Source organism: Euprymna scolopes, chromosome 32 (assembly GCF_053919585.1).
Source record: "Euprymna scolopes isolate OS-2025 chromosome 32, ASM5391958v1, whole genome shotgun sequence".
In the NCBI taxonomy this organism is placed as follows: domain Eukaryota; kingdom Metazoa; phylum Mollusca; class Cephalopoda; order Sepiida; family Sepiolidae; genus Euprymna; species Euprymna scolopes.
In genome coordinates, this window is record NC_136513.1 from 55,322,606 (window position 1) to 55,342,741 (window position 20,136).

Genomic DNA, 20,136 nt, shown 5'->3' on the forward strand with positions numbered 1-20,136 from the left:
CGGACAAGAAAAACTCTTCCTTTTTCCAGCGAGACGTTAAGGAGAGTGGACCTGTTTCCTCACTCTCTCTGTGCCTACGTCGGTATCGACGGTCCCCACTTGGGAATAACTAGCTCCTCTTTCCGACCTGTTACATAACAGGAAGAAGAAAAATGAGCAGATCTCACTTAATGAGGCCCAGCTAAAAGCTTTCAATGAAGTGAAAGCAAAACTAGCAACAACATCTCTACTTGCACATCCTGTACCCGATGCCCAGTTTTCACTGGTCTTTGACGCATCAGGCACAGCTGTAGGTGCAGTATTGCAACAGCAGCACCAACAACAGTTACAACCTCTCGCATACTTTTCGAGACAGCTGAAACCAGCAGAACAACGTTACAGCATGTTTGGCTGTGAACTCCTGGCAATGTACCTTGCACTGAAACATTTCCAACATTCATTCGAGGGCCGTCAATTGGTGATCTACACTGATCACCGTCTGCTTACATACGCACTTCGTTCTAAGCCGGACAAATATTCTCCCCGTGAAACACGCCACTTGGATTTTGTTTCGCAATTTACCAGTGATATCCGACATATCTCAGGTGAGCAGAATGCTGCGGCAGATGCTTTGTCCCGCCTTCTCATTAATTCTCTGTCCTCACCATCGGATATCGACTTACAGCAGATGGCCTTAGACCAGCCAAGTCTGGACATGTTGGATCTGTCGTCACCTGAATTTGCAACTTGCAAATTCGCATACCTGCCCATGCCTACCTCGGACACGCAGATTATTTGTGACACCTCAACGGATTCACCTCGACCACTCGTTCCATTGATTCATCGTAGAGTTGCTTTTGACACCCTACACAATTTGGTACACCTCGGATGCAGAGCCACAGTGAAGCTGATTACAGCTAGATTTTTCTGGCCAAATATGAGGCGTGATATCACTGCCTGGACACGTTCCTGTGTATCCTGCCAAAAGTCAAAGGTGCACAAGCATATCCGTGCACTCCTTGGAACATTCACCACCCCAGACGCTCGGTTTAGCCATGTGCACATCGACCTGGTTGGGATTCACTTATCTCCTGACCTGTATAGACCGTTTCACACGGTGGCCTGAAGCCATTCACCTCACAGACATTTCGGCTGAGTCCGTAGCGCGAGCCGTTATATCAGGCTGGATATCGCGTTACAGAGTTCCCACTACATCACCACTGATCGTGGCGTACAGTTTGAATCCCACCTCTTCCAGGAACTCTCCAGGATGCTAGGGATCCAACGTATTCGCACTACAAGCTATCACCCTGCTTCTAACAGGATGATTGAACGCTTCCATCGCCAATTGAAAGCAGCATTACGTGCTTACCCTAACCAACAGCGATCGAGCGAATATGTACTGGTTGTTCTTCTTGGCTGTCGTGCCTCAATCAAAGAGGACTTGGTATTTCTGCAGCCGAACTAGTCTATGGAGCACCTCTATCATTGCCAGGTCAGATGCTGACCCCGATAGAGGATACAACAACTGACTCAGCTCTGTATGTCAACAGACTACGAGCCTATCTCAGTAAGCTACCACCAACGCACCCTAGGAAACAGACCATAAAATCTTTGGTCCCGAAGGACATATCAACATGGACCCACGTGTTTCTTAGAAAGGACGCAGTAAAAGCTCCCCTAACTCCACCCTACACTGGCCCTTATTGCGTGCTTTCACGCACTGATAAAACTTTTATCCTTAACATTAGTGGTAAAAAAGAGACAGTTTCTATAGATAGGGTAAAAAGAGCCTTTCTGGACACATTAATACATGAACCACACATTCCTCCAACATACACACAGCATCATCATACACCTGAGGTAAATGCTCCACGTGAGAACAGTTATGTGACCACTACACGTAGTGGCCAACGGGTACATTGGCCAAAGAATCTATGTAAAACTGTATATTTCTGTTAAAAAAGAAACTTTTCTTTCTCTCCTTTCTACAAAAAAGAACGTTTTATAAAAAAAAAAAAAAAAAAAAGAATATTCCCCAACTTTTTACAGAAAACTAAGAACATTTTTTTTTCTTCGTAAAAACAAAAAAAATAACGTGAATAAATTGACATTTTTATTTAATTTTTTTTGCTATTCGTTCTGCTACCTTTTTCTCTGTCGGCTTTCAGCCTAAGCAGGGGGTTATGTAGCAGAAACAAATAGAACACTTTTCTTGTGCGTCAGTGCCTCCCCTGACTGTGCGATATGGCACATACTGACCAATCAGAGGCATAGCGCAGGGATCTTCCTTACCCCCTTAAGGAACTATAACTGCTTCCATCCCGGACAAGAAAAACTCTTCCTTTTTCCAGTGAGACATTAAGGAGAGCGGACCTGTTTCCTCACTCTCTCTCTCTGCCTACATCGGTATCGACGGTCCCCACTTGGGAATAACTACCGGGCAATGGCAGACGAGTTCTATCCCAGCTATATCTAAATGGCATCTTGCCTTACTTCAATAAAACTTTTCCTTGCAAGTTTTACAAAGTCGTTTGTTTGTTTATTCAGTAGCTTGTGTTGAAATATTTATTCTATTAGGGAGTGCCCGAAAAGCATTAACTCAACTTCCTAAAATTTCTATTGTTTTTAGTTTTAGGTGGCTCGTTGATGACTGATGACAAAAGGTTGGCTTCCTCTGCTGTTTTTGTTTTCCTTTTTTCTGTCCATTTAACCTGAATTCATTTGTTTATATGGACACATCTTCATAGTTGTCAAATCAAAGCCACATTCCAAGTGGCTGTTTACATTTTTGAAAACTTGTTCATCTGAAGAATGTTGAATTCTGAAGCTTTTGTACATTCTTTCCAATGTTATGATTTCTGATGACATTTCTTGTTTTGAAGACTTGTCAACAATATTTGCGTGTGTATACAACCAGCAATAATTCCGGCTTTTCCCAGAATACTATTCGACATTAGTAAGGAAAAAATTACCATGCATTAACAAATAATACGCACAAAAGACTGAATCAGAGCACAGATATTATCACGAATGCGGACAATACTCCCCTCCCCTCTTAAAAAAAAAGTAAAGAACTCTAAAGCATGTTTAGAATAAATTTAATCATTTTTTAAGGTAAAAAAAAGCTTCCTATTCCAGTAACTTCTTTCTAAGAACTGTAGGTTTATGGAACGCACTTCAAAAAAAAAATGACAGTTTTCCATCTACCTATAACCTTGATCTTTTCAAGACTGAAGCCAATAGACAGTTCCTATCTTTATGACGATCATCTTTCGTTCTTATTAGCTTCTTACAGCAAGTAGCTTCATGCCTTGTTTGGAGCAATTTCCATAAAAAATTTCCATCAACTTTATCATGTAAATAATAAAAACCAAGATTTAAAGGTTTTGAAATATACGTACTGAAGCATAATCCATTTGTGAATGGGAAACCTCAAAAAGGCGCCGTGCAAGCAGCTTTCCTGCCCTAATAGCAACCGGAGTCAATTCAGGTCGATCCTGCGGAAACAAACCAAAAAAACAAAGTCGAACTATGAAGAGAGATCAAAACCAAAAATGTCTAAATTGATTCAATTTTACAAAATGCAATGTGATTTAAAACTTTTTTTTTAATCATTTATCAAGGCCTAAAGGCCACTAGAGGATAAGTGTTAATGCATGTAAGGTGATCATGATAAAATAACGTAATGGTTAGTTGTGGTAGAAATTAAGTAGAATTTGATTATTTAAGGGGACGGCTCAACAAGAAATTGTTTACATTAGACTTGAAAATGACCATGTTGTAGTTATCCAGAAAGCAAACATGCACTATATGGTTCTGAATGTGAGCAGTTCTAGGAAAGAAACTTCATGATTTTTGCATTTAGTTTCAGGCACAGATAGAGAGTAGAGGGAATTATTGACAGTGGTTGTAGCTAGATGAGTGTTGTGAATGTTTTGCGGAGGGAGGGGCATAAATTGAATATAATGAGAGAGCAGTCTTGTTAGAAAGAAGTTGTAAGCCGGAGACAAGGACATCGCCTACTAGGTTTTGAAACCAATTTTGAACCCTGTCAAGTCAGGAAAAGATATTCAGAATGTCATGGGAGGACAATTTTCCTCTTTAAAATATGAAGAAATTACCATTTCCTGCATAAATAATATAAAATATAATATAAATCTGAAATATAAATATAATCATAAATAATAATATAAAATTAATATTATAATATATCATAATATAAAATATATATAAAATTAAATATATAATACAATATATAAACTTTTACTCTTAAAATACATATTACAATTAGAAAATAAAAGATTCTTTTTAAAAAATAAAACAGAAAAGTGTTTGTTTTCGAGCGCTCTGGAAGATTCAAAGTCAAAGTTTTTTTGTTTTTTTTTACAGTGATCACCACTTATCAAGGCCCAGAAGCCACTCAGGGATAAGGGTTATTGCAAGTACATTACGTTAGTGTGGCGATTTGATGAAGTGTTTACTTAAGGGGGCGGTTCATTAGGAATTAGGAATTTGTTAACATTGGGATAAGGGTTATTGCAAGTACATTACGATCAGGCTGCTTTGTGTCTAACCTATGATTTTCTTTTCTTTTTTTTTTTTTTTTGCACGCTGGTCACCACTTATCAAGGCCCGGAAGCCACTCAGGGATAAGGGTTATTGCAAGTACATTACGTTTGTGTGGAGATTTAATGAAGTGTTAACTTAAGAGGGCGGTTCATTAGGAATTTGTTAACGTTAACTTGAAGACATCCAAGTTGTAGTCCGGTGGGAAGCAGGCAGACGGAACAGAGTTCCACAGGCGTGCAGTTCTAAGAAAGAAGCTTTGTTCATGGAATCTAGGTTTTGATTTAGGCACAGATAAAGAGTGGGGGAAATTTTTCACAGTGTAGAGAAAAGGGCATCCCCCACTAAGCCACAAAGTCTATTTTGTACTTTGTCAAGGCAAGATAGGCTGTTTTTAGCAGCTCCTGCCCAGATATGGCAACAGTATTCCATCCTTTTTGAAAATTCTAGAAGCTTCAAATCAACATTATTATAAATAGAAGCTAATAGTGTCATAACTTCAGTTATTAAATTAGCTCTGAGAAGGAACACTAAGTTGGGGCAACCATACAATTATTTATGACTCAAAACAATTTCCTGGGATAAAATTTGGTTGTAAGGAATTTCCTGAAACAAGCCTATTGCAAACTCCCTCATAAATAACCAGACACTTGGTAAATATTGCCTTTTTGATCTTATATTCTGACCAAAGTAAAATATATTATATTTTCTCAAACTCTTTTATTACTCTGTGACAAAAGCTAGTAACCAAAAACCTGAGTTACTTCCTTTATACCCTTTTTTTTGTAAATATTTGCTTTCGTTGTTTATCTTCCTCTCTAAAACTCCTTTATTTTTTTTCAATATATGTTGTGTGTCTACCCCTAGACATTATCTTGCACATAACACTGAGCAGCTCCTCCCCAAATGTGGCAACATATTCTGCACGCATGAAGTTCAGCATTGCACCACATGTAAAAGTAAATAGTTCCTCAAATAGTCATGCACGACATTGCTTCTTATAGCTATTTGACACTAGCTGACAGCTCAGCAATGCTTAGTTGTATAATATGCTTAAACATGATATTTTAATTTATGCAGATTGCGTATGTATTATTATAGAATCAATCCTGTATTGATTATTATATATCACAAGGAATAATTTGCCCAGTGGACTAATTTGAAAAAAAAAAAAAAAAATAATAAAAAAATGATAATGATGTTCATCAAATTCCGTCTGTGTTTGTTTACAATATCATGTCAGCTGATATTTGGGCTTGACAACAAATGCTCTGGAAATGTCAATTCTGATTAATGTTTAGTTTTAAAATATACAAACGAAAAAATGATTTGCTGCATTTTTAATAGTATCTCTTCTTTTATTGTAAATTGAACTCATGAATAAAAATTTAAAAAAAAATGGTGAGGTACACCCAGGCTTGAACAGGGGATCATTTGATCTGTAGTCGAATACTCTACCACTGAGCTATATCGCCAGCTTACAATAAATCTGTTTTTTTTAAGAAGAAATAATTTACTGGAATTTTATTATCTCCCCTGCCGGTGCAATGTAAAATATTCCCCTGTAAAAATTATACATTTTTTTATCTATAGGGTGACCCCCCCCCCAAGGGTGACCCCCCCTCCAAAAAAATGGGCCTCAACTATAATTAAGCCCCGTTTCTTAGTGTTTTGTCCAAATGAAATGAAACTTTGGTCATAACTAGTTTATTATATTCAAAACATCACATCAAAACACTTCTTTTTGTTTTCAATAATTTTATTTTAGAATTCTTTTGTCATTTATTATTTTATTTATTTATTTTTTTTTGGGGGGGGGGGTCACCCTGTATAAGAGAGAAAAGCTATTTTTAAGATCAAATTTGTCCTATTTTCCATACTTATCAGATGAATTTCTGTACAAAACATATCTAAGAACACTGCCAGGCATATAAATTAGTTTTGTGTGAAATTTACAAAAGATAAGTTCAGCTGTTTCGGAACTTATGAAGAAGGAACTATCTCACTCACTCACTCTCACACACACAAGTGACTTTTATGTAACAGTAAAAGATAGAAATGAAGCCATCATTTTCGGTGACGATAAAACATTAAACCATTATCATCATCTTCAAGTTCAGTGTCTGTTTTACATGCTGGCATGTGTTGGACTGCTTGAAAAAATTGACTTCCAAATTAACTTATCTCTGAACTTTATTTATCCCTCTTTCTCTCAGTCATCAATTTTTATCAATTTTGTCCATGCTTTCTTGGTCTTCCTCTGTGAACTAGGCCTGCCATCTCAACTTTTCTACATCTGTTAACTATTATCTATTATCCCAAACATTCCCATCCATTCTTTCCATGTGGCCATATACGAGATGCTTTCAATAAGTTTCCAGACATTTTTTGTACAATCATTTAAAATTGTCGTAGACTCTTGAAAATTCAATATGTTATTGATGTACATCTTATCAGATGGCTGACCAATTTTTATGATTTCAGGTTCAAATGAACAGCTACAACCGGCATTAGAATACATCCTACTAAAGCCTGATTATCACAGCTGGTGAATTCAAAAAAATGCAATCTGGGCGTGAGGACACTTTATAAGAACAATATGTAATAAAATTATGTTTTAAACTTGGAAAAAATGCCACAGAAATGTATGGAATGCTTTTGGACCATTTTGCATGAATCAAGCATCAATAAGTCTTCTGTTCTGCACATGTGACTGTGTACTGTCTAGATTCAATTTTACTCTGCAGTCATCAAAACTAAGCCATTTTTTTTTTATATAAACTCACATGGCATATCATTTTTATTTGATGAATGTTCTCAACCTTTATTGGTCAAGTTTTGCTTCCATACCTCTCCACACTAGGAAACTGAAAATCTGCACTAGATTTCCTTGGACCAATGAATTTCACATAGAATTTTGAAAAGTATTTTCTTCAGATTTGATCACAAATGTTCATTTTTTTAAAAAAATCTTTAGCACATTAAAAGAGACATTCAAAAAGTATGACATAATATATCATAGGTTAGACACAAAACAGCCTGATCTTAATTAGTAAGGGATATCGGCTTCAACATTTTCCTCTGACCTCACTCCCCTCTACTTCATTTTCAAGATTTTTGTTTTACTCCTTTTCACCCTAAATAAGTCGAGCATGCATGGTCCCCCTCCACAAGTGTAAAATTTTCTTTCATCATGACTAATGTTTGTGCAAAACGTAAAAAAAAAATCCAAGGCATGGTTATTGAGAAAAGTGCAAACAAATGACCAGGTGAACAGTTTGGGGGCAATTTTACCCCTATAATGCCTGCTAGAGGTGCAACCAGAGTTATCCCAGAAAATCTGTTCTAGCAAAAATTTACTTTCATCATGACTAATGTTTGTGCAAAACTTTTAAAAAATCCAAGGCGTGGTTATTGAGAAAAGTTTGAACAAATGAATTGAAGAGCAACTATTATATAGTAGTCATTTGGATGTGTGAGACTACTAATTGGGATCATTGAGAATAATAAAGGTCTAAGGAGCAAACACTGAGGCACTCCTGCATTAATATCATATTGTTTGGATGTGGAGTCATCGAGGACAACCTGGATTTTTCTCTTCTCGAAAAATGATCTGATTATATTAAGTTTTCATGAGGTATGATAGGATTTGCATTTTTGTTGTTTAAACTGGATCAGAACAAGACACTGCAATAAACAAACACAGGTGGGAACAAATAGACTCACCAATCTGTCGAAAGTGCAAAGAAACTCCCCCAGGACACAGATCACTTGATCTTACACTCTCCAGTTACTCAACTGGAAAAAGGCCATGCGACAGCCCATCTATCTGAAGACAATTTCTTAGATTGGCTAAAAAAAATAGCAGTATAGAGGTCTAACTCATATGATACTACTACTACCATAGGATTCAATTTTCAAGAGAATTCTTTCATGTCACACCTTGTCAAATGGTTTGGATATATCAAAACCTACTGCCCTAGCATCCTCTGCCTTACCTGGTGCATGGTATAGTTATGATTATATTTGTTTACTAAGGACAAACTACTTGTCAAACACACTTACCAAAAGTATATCACCAATTGCATAGATGTTGTCAGCAGATGTTTTTTCAAAGTCATTGTTAAACCCTCCAATTATTTTGCCTGTAGATGAGTCGATCTTCACGGATGTATTCTGTAGGCACAAAGCTTTTGTCTCTGGCCATCGACCTGCAAATTAATGAATGTTATCAGAGATTATACTTGTTGGAAATCCAAATTTATCATTTGTTTATTGTTGAATTTTAAGACATGTCAAGCATCGTTAGGTCATTTGTATTAGTTGGATCAGTTCGATGATAAATATATAATATGTATTATTAATCCTCATCTCAAAAATTCAGAAATGTAACATCTTTGGATCATTTTTTTTTTTTTCAATTTAAAAAAAAAATCTTTCCAGGCAAGGCATGAAACCACTTGATGTAAGGAGCTAAAAAAGAAATACCACTTTAAGGTAAAAAACTTGCTAAAGTGTTAGATGGAATAGATTCTGACTCGGAAAACAGAAATTCTTCCCTCTTTGTCAGAAACATCACTCATGGAATATGAGAACTAAAGAACAAAATAAAGAAAGTAAGAGTAACAAAACTTTTGAAGTAAACATTTTACGATGCTTAACAATGTTTATTTCTATTGTTTATGGAAAATTCGGAATATCCAAAAATTTAAACAAACGATTTATTATACATTTTGTTTCTTCTTTTTTAATGTTTCAGCATCGATATCATGTAAGTAATAACGTGGGAGTTGGTATTCATTTAATTATACTCATCTCCAATTATAATGATTTGAAAATAACAGAATGAGATGTTGCGAGTTTGTCTCTGCTTTATCGTTATTTTCATAGCAAGTGCTCGGCTGAGCTCCATTCTATGGTCCCTTGCCAAACTTTCACAAGAAACACCCGTCTAGCAGAAAACACTATCACTAATTTCCCCTACTCTTTATCTGTGCCTAAACCTAAACGTAGATTCCATGAGCAAAGCTTCTTTCTTAGAACTACACACCTATGGAATTGTCTTCTGTTTTTCTGCTTTCCAGCTGACTACAATATGGTTGTCCTCAAGTCTAACGCAAACAAGTTTTTGATGAGCCGTTCCATATTAGTTAACAAATTTACCGAATCTCCATTACTAACGGTTACTATATTGTCCAATTTCTACTGTATATTCTTTTACCCTTATCCTCGAGTGGCCTCTGGGCCTTGATAAGTGGTGATGCCTATGTAAAAAAAAAAAAAATAAAAAAATAAGAGAAGTAAGAGTTATGTCGAAATTCAACCCAAGATCCATTTTCTAGTTTCCTTAAGAAACCCTACAGACTCAAACCAGAAATGTTTGATCGTATTTTTTCTATTCTCTCTCCCTCACATTTTCATTAGTTTCCATCCTTTCTTCATTTTTTCCAACTGAAAAACCGATGATCACTCTAATTGATTTGTTTTGAAAATATCTTGTTGCTTTCGTTTAATAAAAAAAAAGAAAACTTTTATTCACCCCCAAACAAGGCACCTTGCCACTAAGACAAACCAAATTTATAGGGGGTATTCTAAGTAGGGAGTTATGCAGCAAGACATTTGTTCACATTACATTTAAATTTCTGCATGTTGGTACAGTTAGGGAAACAGTGAACTGGCAGAGAATTCCAAAGACAAGTGGTCCAACGAAGAAAACTATTTGAGTAGAAAGTTTTAGTTTTATGGCATATCAACCCTTTTCAGGTTATTCAATGCCAAATCCAGTAATTTTGGTAAAAGTTTTTATGCTTCAAGTTCTTTATATTTTAAAATATTTACTCATGGTGTTTGGTTTGGTTGTTTTGTAGAATATAATTAAGTTTTTCAAAGAAAAAATAAATTTAATAAAAAATTGTTTTTTTTTTTTTGCAGAACATGATTGAGTTTTGCAAAGGGAAAGGAAAAAAGACAATAAAAAATAACGAATGGTGGCTTTATAGAAATATATGATACCATACATAGCTAGAAAAGAAGACATGATTCCATTTCTGTTTGATGAAAATCGGTTTTCCTTTTTGTTGCAGACCATCTGCAAGTTGGTCAGTTGTGTACAAATCTCAAGAGTGATAGAAGCTTTCTATCATGTCTGGACGTGGCGCAAATGTTTAACAAGCGAGAATGGAGATGTGCGGCTGTATGACGTCATGCTCTTTACTGATCAAAGTTATGACAACAGGACCATTGCCAGCACACTCAAAATGCATCGTTAGATTGCCACAAATAACAGAGACGTGTCCAGGGTGATGAAAACAAAATTTCCGGCCACGGTTATGATTTTTGGAGTGGTTTCAAATGAGGGCCACATCATACCACCTCACATCTTTGAAGTCAGCTTGAAAGTCAACACCAAAATGTACCTGGATGTGCAGTCAGGTGGCCACTGGCAGACCTTGGGTGTGGCAGCAAGACTCAGCACTGGCCCACAAGTCCAAAGAGACCCAGACTTTGCTTCAGAAGGAGTGCTACGACTTTGTACTCTTCTCTCACTGCCCCCCTCCCTCCTCCCCTGAACTGAACCTGCCGGACTACTTTGTTTGGTCATAATTCAAGAACATCACCAACATGACCTCCTACAACACCAAAGTCAGCATGATTGCCACCATCTGCCAAATATTTGCCGAGTTCCCGTCGGCGTTTGTGGAAAAGGCATGCTCCCAGTTCCGGACCCGTATCAAGGTGGTGATTGAGACTAAAAGCGACTAAATTGAATAGATAGATATCAGCTCAACTACAAAATCAAGTTATCTAAATTGTTTTTTTCAATAAAAATTTTTAAATAAAGCTATAGTGTTGTTTTCTTTAGGGCGACAAATTTATTGTCCGCCCACTGTACTTGGATTAATCGGACAATTGTTCTCACCTTGAGTGTTATCTGCACAACATTTCAGTCAATGTAATCTTTGACATGACAACTTATACACCTGACGAAGGTCGGAGGTTACATCAACCAAAAACATTGTACAAATAACACTCAAAATGAGAACATTAGTCCGATTAATCCAAATGATACAAAACAATTTCATCTAAAAAATTCAGAATTTTAATAAACGTTTTGCGTTGATTAAAAATATGTTCAAAGCAATCTTATCTAATCGTCAGTTATTAAAAAAATTGTTTTTTGAAACTCTTATTCACACGAAACAAGGCATGTTGCAACTTGCACATAACGGGCGACTGTTTGGACACATGTCTACAGAGATTATGTCAGGAGTTGAGCAGCAAGATGTCTGTTCACATTACATTTAAATTTCTGCATGTCAGTACAGTCAAGAAAGCAGGAAACAGAGAAAATTCTAAAGTCGAGCAATCTGAGGATAGAAACTATGAGAGTAGAAGGCTTTCCAGCATCTGGAGACCTCAACAGTGAAGAGGTGGGATTTTGCTGAGGAGGGCACAAGTGCCACAGGTTCAACAGGTTCACATTCCATTAATACAGGAACACATCTGGAGCATAATAGTGCTACAATCTATATTATATTTCTTTTGTCTGTCTGTCCGTTCCACTTCTGTTTTTTTTTTTTTTTTAAATACTGGGCTTATCCAACTGAAATTCGTATGGCCCTTTGTTATCATAAGGTGCAGCAAACTAAGTATTATGGTATTCATTTGATGCATAGTTAAGGGTCAATAAGAATTAATGGAGATTAGTATTTAATGCAAAAATGAACACAAATGTAACCATATTCAACAATTAATTTGGCATAAAGCATTCATTCTAAGTCAACGGGCTATAACTTTTGCTAAAGAGTCTAGTATTTTATATGTTTCAACACGTCATTTAAAACCGTTTGTTAATATGGAAAGGAGAAAGGGTCAAATCTAGGAGACGCTCACCTGTAGCCATGAGGACAGTATTGAAATAGTCTTCTTCTATTTCTTCATCACTATTGTGACCGTTTCGATACTGAACTGCGATCTGACCGGTGCCGATTTTTTTCATGTGATCTGGTTGGCATTTATACAAAAACTTGACTCCGTGATTTTCCATGTACGCGCAAACATGATTTGCCATTTCCTGATTAGCAGAAAAAAATAGATAAATAAAAAAAAAAAAAAGAAAAAATTCTTTAGTGCTTCTCTATGAACATACAATTAAGAAAACAAAAAATACAAGCATACACTATCCATAAAGCTTCACCATATGATTGATGACAAAACTTCCTCTCAGGAAATGTTTTTTTTTTTCAATTTTCTTATTTTGTTTTTGCTGAATGTGGGGTATCCTACTGGATTCACTCGCCATTTCAGACACTCAAACCGAGAGATCTTTTTAAGTTTCTAATTATAACTAAGTGCAATTGTTTGTATTTCTCTTGCACTTGGTTCACCAGGTATATTTACCAGGTAGTTTTTGAAATCCAGTTGCTCCTATAATTACTGAAATGATGGAGATCTTCCTAAGATTCCAATTTCTTTTCATTTCATACATAAGACATTGGAATGTCGTTATCTTCTTCCTCTAAGCTTCGTTTAACCTAGCATCATTGGAGACACTGACTTCTACCAGGGTGGTTTCTTTTTCGTTTTTTTCCGATATCACTATGTCAGGTTTAACATGTTGGAGTATTTGCTAAAAGCATCTTCAGAGGCGTATTCTTTTGTCAGGAGGTTTGACTATCCTCCTACTGACAGCGCCTGAAGTTCCCAAATGTTTACCCATCTGCTTCTGGCCAGACTCAACATTGCTTAACTTTGTTAATCTAATGAGAACCGCTGAGTTATCATGATTACATCATATATGATTAATGCAAAAAAAGTAATTTATGAATACCAAATCCATTGTAGAAAGACAAAGATTAGGATTTTATACAAAACTAGCATGGAAGTCTGATGTTGCCCGGGATTTAATAAAGATTAACAAATGTTCCACACTTCCAATATTTTTATTGTCATCGTAATCGGCGAAATTGCTCATTTTTCAATCAAATCTATTGATTACCTGCTCTAGTCAAAGACCCATCGTGCTTCACATATCTCTCTGCAGTGATCGACTTCGTAATGCATCATAGAGAATCTACTTTTGATTTCATACATTTTATAAAATCACTTGAAGTTTAAAATGCAAAAGTCAAGTATCATAGTTCAATTGTGTTCTAGACAGAAACATTCATTTTGAATGCATCTGTCTTATCAAAGAACCTACAATTGATTTTATACGTGGGACCATCTGCACTTTTGACATTGGCTTATATAAAGGTGCTAATTTTGGTTAAAATAGAACTGCTCCTTCTTTAATCAGATTTTTTTTCGATTTTCGAGATTTAGGAAGTGACTTACGAGATTATTATTCGATTACTGTAACCAAGACAACTCAGCTTCTTCAAACGAATTTCGCAGGACATACCAAAATGTAAAAAAAAAGAATAATTTGAAACATACCTGGTCAAATCCTCGCAGAGGTATAGACCGTACCATGACTGTGACATCCAAACCAACTCCTGCGAGAAATCCAGCACATTCCAAAGCAACATCTTTATGTGGCGTCAATGGAAAATAATGCAAACATTTTTTAAAAATTGTTAAAAGTTTTTAAATACAGCTACTTTGTATTTGTTTTATAAGTGATGCGTGTGTTCAGATTTCTTTTTCAACAGGTTGTGTTTTCTCAGGAAGCCACAAGATTGAAATATAAAAGAAAAAAAAGCAATGATGAGAAAATGGTTCAATATATATATATATATATATATATATAGGGTGTGGCAGAGCAACTTGCTTATTTAATTGATATTCCAAATTAAAATAAACAAGTTGCTCTGCCCCACCCTGTATATATATATATATATATGAAAAAAATATATATATGAAAACGGGACAAACCCAGTTATGTATGCCCATCATTTGTCTTTATTGTAAAATTTCTTCTGGATGAATAAATTGAAGAAAATAAAATATCAGTAGAATATTTGAAAATAAGTTTTTAGCATCATATAGTCATGAATATATATATATATATATATATAAGCTTTGAACAAGATATCTGGAGATATGCCGAGCTGGGAAACAAATAATTCATCAAGGGGAAAATGACAATTCGTTAATAAAAACGATTTAAGAGTAAATTCATAAATTAGCGATTATAAAAAAAGAACCTAAAATAAACCTTGAGACGTTTTTCAACCGATATATTGTCAAGAGAAAACATTGGTAGTTACGATTAAAAAAAAAAAAAAAATGGTAAATATTGTTTAAAAAAATAAGTAGTTTTTTTTTCTTCTCTTTTTTTCTGGAGTGGGAAAATAGAAAATTAGACAAGTAAAAACAAAATTAATTGCCGCTAATATCACGGGGGGAAAAAAAAGGAACACCCAAAACACAAGCAGATATCGATAGAATGTAGGCCGATAATTCAATATACCCATTCACAATATGTGTATAAGAAAAACAACAAAATATATATATTTTTACTACATTTTCACCTCAAACAAGGCACATTGCCACTTTGATGTAGGGGGCTACTATTAGGGACCTAAGTGGCAGGAGTACTATGTAGGGAGTTTAGCAGCAAGATGTCAATTTGCATTACACTTGAACTTCTGCATGTCAGTACAGTTGGGGAAACAGAAAACCGGAAGAAAATTACAAAGTCCAGCAGTTCTGGGGAAGAAGCCATTAGAGTAAAAGGCTTTCTTACATCTAGGGATCTCAACTGTGTAGGGGTGGGACTTTTCTGCTTGTCGGGTTTGTTGGGGTATTTACATTGAGGGGGTACAAGGGCTTGTAGTTCGTCAGAGCATCCACCATTAAAATACTTGTAAAACAGGCAGAGGGATGCAGCATTTCGTCAGTGGGACAGGGGCTGAAGTTTAGATGACAGTTCAGGACAGTTGGTGACTCTCTTTTGGACCCTGTCCAGGAGCGAGAGACTAGTAGCAGATGCACCAGTCCAAATGTGACAGCAGTACTTCATACATGGGCGAATGGTGGCTTTGTAGAGGTACAAGATACTTTCAGGTGTAAGTAACTTTCTAGCACGATAGAGAGAGCCCACCTACTTTGCAGCACTCTTAGCAATAATCTCGATGTATCTATTCTAACTCATGTTTCCTGTGAACATTAAGCCAAGGAGTTTGAACGAAGTGCTTCCAGGTAAAATATCTCTAGCCATAGCTATTGTTGGTCAGTAAGGTTTCATGTAATTATTAAAGAAAACGAGCTTTGTCTTGGTAGTTTTGAATGTTACCATCCATTTTTTACCCCATTCCACTACAGACTGAAGGTCTTCCTCTAGGGTTTCGGCCATTACCTTAGATATGTGCTCATTAGTTTTCCCCACATGCCTGCTATAGAGCATGGTGTCATCGGCAAATATACCCATCTCAGAGACAATTTTATCAGGTAAGTCATTTATGAATATCAGAAATAATAAAGGTCCAAGGATTGATCCCTGAGGCACACCTGCATTTATATAAAATTTTTTGGCTGTACACCCATCGAGGACAATCTGGATTCTTCTCTCATTTAAGAAGGATCTAATTATGCTAAGCATTCGTCCAGTAATACCATAAGATTTTATTTTCATCAGAAGACCATCGTGCCATACCCTGTCAAAAGCCTTAGATATATCTACGGCTACTACCCTCCCCTCCCCTGTCTTATTTAGTGCTTGGTATAAACGTTCAGAGATTACAGTTAGAATATCTGCAGTAAAATGGGCATGCCTAAATCTATATTGGTGGTCACACAGAAGTTTAGCAGCTTTAAGGTGGTGGATTAAAGCTTGATTAATTAAGGACTCAACTATTTTGTCGAAAAGAGGCAGGAGGCTAATTGGGCGATAATTTAATGGGTCAGTTCTTTCGCCAGAGCTTTTGTAAACTGGTACCACAGAAGCAGTTTTCCAGCAACCAGGAAAGCAAGATTCGTTAAGGCATTTGTTAAAGAGTTTAGAGAGAACAGGAGCGAGCTCAGCAGAGCATTTTTTAATAGCACAGTCGGGATGAGGTCAGGTCCACATGCTTTTGAGGTGTCTAGGTTTTTTATAATATCGTACTTGGGAGGGCGTGATGTTCAGATCATCTAGCATAGTTTCTGGCCACAGAGGAAAATCAGGGAGGGAATGGCTTGCTGGGTCCAAGGTAGAGTTTGAGGCAAACTGACGGGCAAGCATGTTAGCTTTCTCAGTTGCTGTGCAAACAACCTCATGATTGTTTGATAGTGGGGGTATTGTCAATTGCCTATTATTTACTACACTATTGTAGATTTTCCAGAAATCATGAGTTCCTAATTTTTGCGCTTCAATGCGTTTCCTGGTGGTTTCAATATATTTACTCTTAACTGTTGCTATTTCTTTCATGCAATTATTTCTAGCTTCTATATACGTTTGTCTGTTTGTACATGACTTATGCTGGATAAATCTACGGTATGCATGTTGCCTCTGAGCAATGGCAGTTGCGTATGTAGAAGTAAACTATCAGGAAGGATGGGGTTTAGGGTTAGGATGGGGTTTACTATAGAACTTCTGTGTAGGAACATGCATTTCACTTGCTGCTTTGAACCATTCAGTCGTGTCATTTGCGCACTGTTCTGCTGGAAGAGAAAAGATATTTCCTCATGGAGCGTCTCTGATGTGATCTCTAATGGCATCCCAGTATGCCTTATTGTAGTACCTTGTCGTTTTGAGCAATGGCTCTTCAACTTGTGGTCGACAGTTTAGAGTAATGTCTATCATTATCACAGCATGATCAGCATTCTCGAGTGAGTAATGAGCATTTGTTAGAGAAATAGATCCAAAAGTGAGGATTGCTGGTCCTGGCGATCTGGGAGACGGGTTGGGAATGTTGCTGTCTGTGTCAAGGAATGGGATGTAGCAAAGTTATGGATGATGCTACCAGCTGTGTCAGTGCAGTTAGAGAAGCCAAGCCAATTTCTGTGGTGGACATAAAAGTCACCAAATACATGTATTTGGGCACTAGTTTCAAGGGAGAGTGCTACATCTATGCTGTCAGAGACATGATTGATTATAGTACAGTCCTGGATTGATGGAGACTGATAAAGAAAATACAGTTAACGTTAAAACACATGAAAGGCTGGTCACCTGATTCTAGTTTAGATTCCCAAGACATGAGGAGGGTGTTACGAATATAGACTCCAAGTCCGTGCATGTGTCTGTCAGAGTCCTTATGACAAAGTGGAAGATAACCAGACATGTGAAAGATGTTAGATGGGATGGAGGAGTGCAAGTTAGCTTCACTTAGTGCTTATATATCCGGGGAGTTTGCTAGTAGAAATGATTCTACATCATCTAAGTTAGTTCTAAGTCCTCGGATATTTGTAAATGCAAGCCTCAAGGGAGGAGGCGAACCGTTTGAGTGTGTGTCTGGTTTGAATGTTTTTTGGATTGAGCTGTCATTTCATTTTATTTCAGTTTCATGGTTTTTCACTTGGAACAGGAGAGATAATATACTTACAAGAATACAGCATTAATATACAATAAGATATACAGGGATTAGGAGAGGTTTTTGGGGTACGAGGGTTTGTAACGTTTTCATGCAAAGCAGACACATGCAGGGGTCTTGGAGGCAAATATTATCCCTTTTAAGCCGACATTTAGAAATAACATTTGTGCCATTATTTCAGTAAAATAACTCAGTAACAATAAAAAATCTGGCTAGTATAGGCCTTATATTTAATCATTACATTTAGTCATAGAATGATAAATTATGATTTCAAAAAAAGATGGAAGCAGTATAAGTAAATAAGAGTAGGAAAATAGGTTTGATGAATTATCAATGACTGTATCTTATATTAATAATTGCTTTCTAAGCAGTGGTAATCAAAAGATGTTTGTTTACCACGAAAGTTGCGCTTACATGTTGTATTCAGTTAGGTTTCAATTTCTTTTCAGCCTGTCGTCAACACTGAGGGGTCCTTAATACTTACGGAAATTTGTATTATATTTAGTTTTGTATCTTAGGGGATAAAGATTGAAAAATTATATTTAAGTGCATTAGCATCAGTTTTAAAATACTCAAAGCCAGTCAAGTGAATATAGGTAGTATGTAAACAAAAAATTAGCTCTTGCGGAAGAAATATAGATAAGGGAGTTGGGGCTCGTTGAACTAGTCAGGGATAAAGGCCGACTCAAGTAATTCACATGTATTGCAACTGCTCCAGTGTTTCAGCACAATGTGTTAAAAAAAAAAAAAAAAAAACTCTTTGCAGCTATTCACTCCCAGATGGGTTATCTAGTAAATTTACAAGTTCTACTGAGCGATCAGATTAGAAGAGGTAAGTTATGCGTCAGGGTTCCAGACCAGGCTAATAAGCGATATATATATATATATATATATATATATATATATATATATATAAACTCTTACTCTCTTCACAACGCTTTAATTTTTTTTCAAATTTCCAATTTAACTTTTTTTTTTGAATTTTCAATGACTTTTTGTTCTGAAATAGAACAAAATCATCCTTTTCACAGCAAATATATTTCAAATATTTCAATGACTTTTTTTGCAACAAATATATTTTCAAATACTGTACTGGTATTATATTTTCTTCAATTCATTCATCCAGAAGAAGTCTTACAATAAAGATGAAATGTTGATGAACATATAACTTGCTATGTTCCATTTTCATCTCTCTATCTCGTTGGAATACTATTTCCATTATTCTTATTATATATATCTAAGGTTATGATCAGGATTCGGTTATGGGGTTCGGAAAGGAGGGAGTCACTCGCTCGACAACAGCACGTTTCTGCCCTCTTCTTTTCCAATCGACCACACCTGGGCTCTTACCACCAATGTCACACCGCACAATCTGAACATCAGCAACACAAAATACTTTTCAAGAGAAGATGTTCACGACTCTTTTCTTTTTCTCCCTTGCAGGGAATTTTTCCCAGTCTTTATATCCTCCTATCAAAAAAAAAAAAAAAAAAAAGGAAGAGACAAGAAAAAAAATAGATAGCTTCTCCCATCATGCCCTGCCTTCCCAAGATGCCTTCAGGTATATAAATGAGCTAGCCATCCTTTCCTTCTTTCCCAAAGAGCGATGCAGATACACTCGGTACGTTGTATATTACTTTTTTTGTTTTTGTTTTTAACCATAACCTAGCCTTTAACGGTACTTTTTTTTCACCTTTCGCGTATACTCCACAATATATATATATATATATATATATATATATATATATATATATATATATATATATATATATAGGCAGAAAAGCTTGGAGGAGGAATTTACTAATCAAGGAAAAAGCAAATTCCAAAACTAAATATAAATATTGTTATTTATATTTTATTCCCAACCAAATAAAAAAGCTCAATACATTCACTGACGATAGTAGAGCTTAGGATAAATAAGAACAGAGATGTAAAGTAGAAATTTACAAAAAGTTTTAATTATTCGGTAGAATACTCCAAAGCTGAGTGCTCCTTAATCCACAGAGTTTCAAAGAATGCTATTTCTTCTCATCAGAGGAAAAAATTGTTAGCAAAATAATCAGAAAGTCATGTTAAAAGTATTAACATTTCTATGTATTTACTGGTTACTGCATAGGTTAAAACTAAAAGTTTT

The 20,136-nt window shown here is 36.0% G+C and overlaps 1 protein-coding gene across 1 annotated transcript in view; it reads right to left on the bottom strand.

The window, feature by feature from the left end:
* LOC145256371 (thioredoxin reductase 2, mitochondrial-like) overlaps nucleotides 1-20,136 on the bottom strand; it is an 80,651-nt gene that overhangs the window by 16,259 nt on the left and 44,256 nt on the right. The window contains exons 10-13 of the mRNA XM_080115197.1: nucleotides 13,987-14,078; nucleotides 12,442-12,622; nucleotides 8,614-8,759; nucleotides 3,384-3,479 (exon numbers count right to left, since the gene is read on the bottom strand). Coding sequence (XP_079971323.1) covers nucleotides 3,384-3,479; nucleotides 8,614-8,759; nucleotides 12,442-12,622; nucleotides 13,987-14,078 — 515 coding nt within the window. The remainder of the gene's footprint in view (nucleotides 1-3,383; nucleotides 3,480-8,613; nucleotides 8,760-12,441; nucleotides 12,623-13,986; nucleotides 14,079-20,136) is intronic.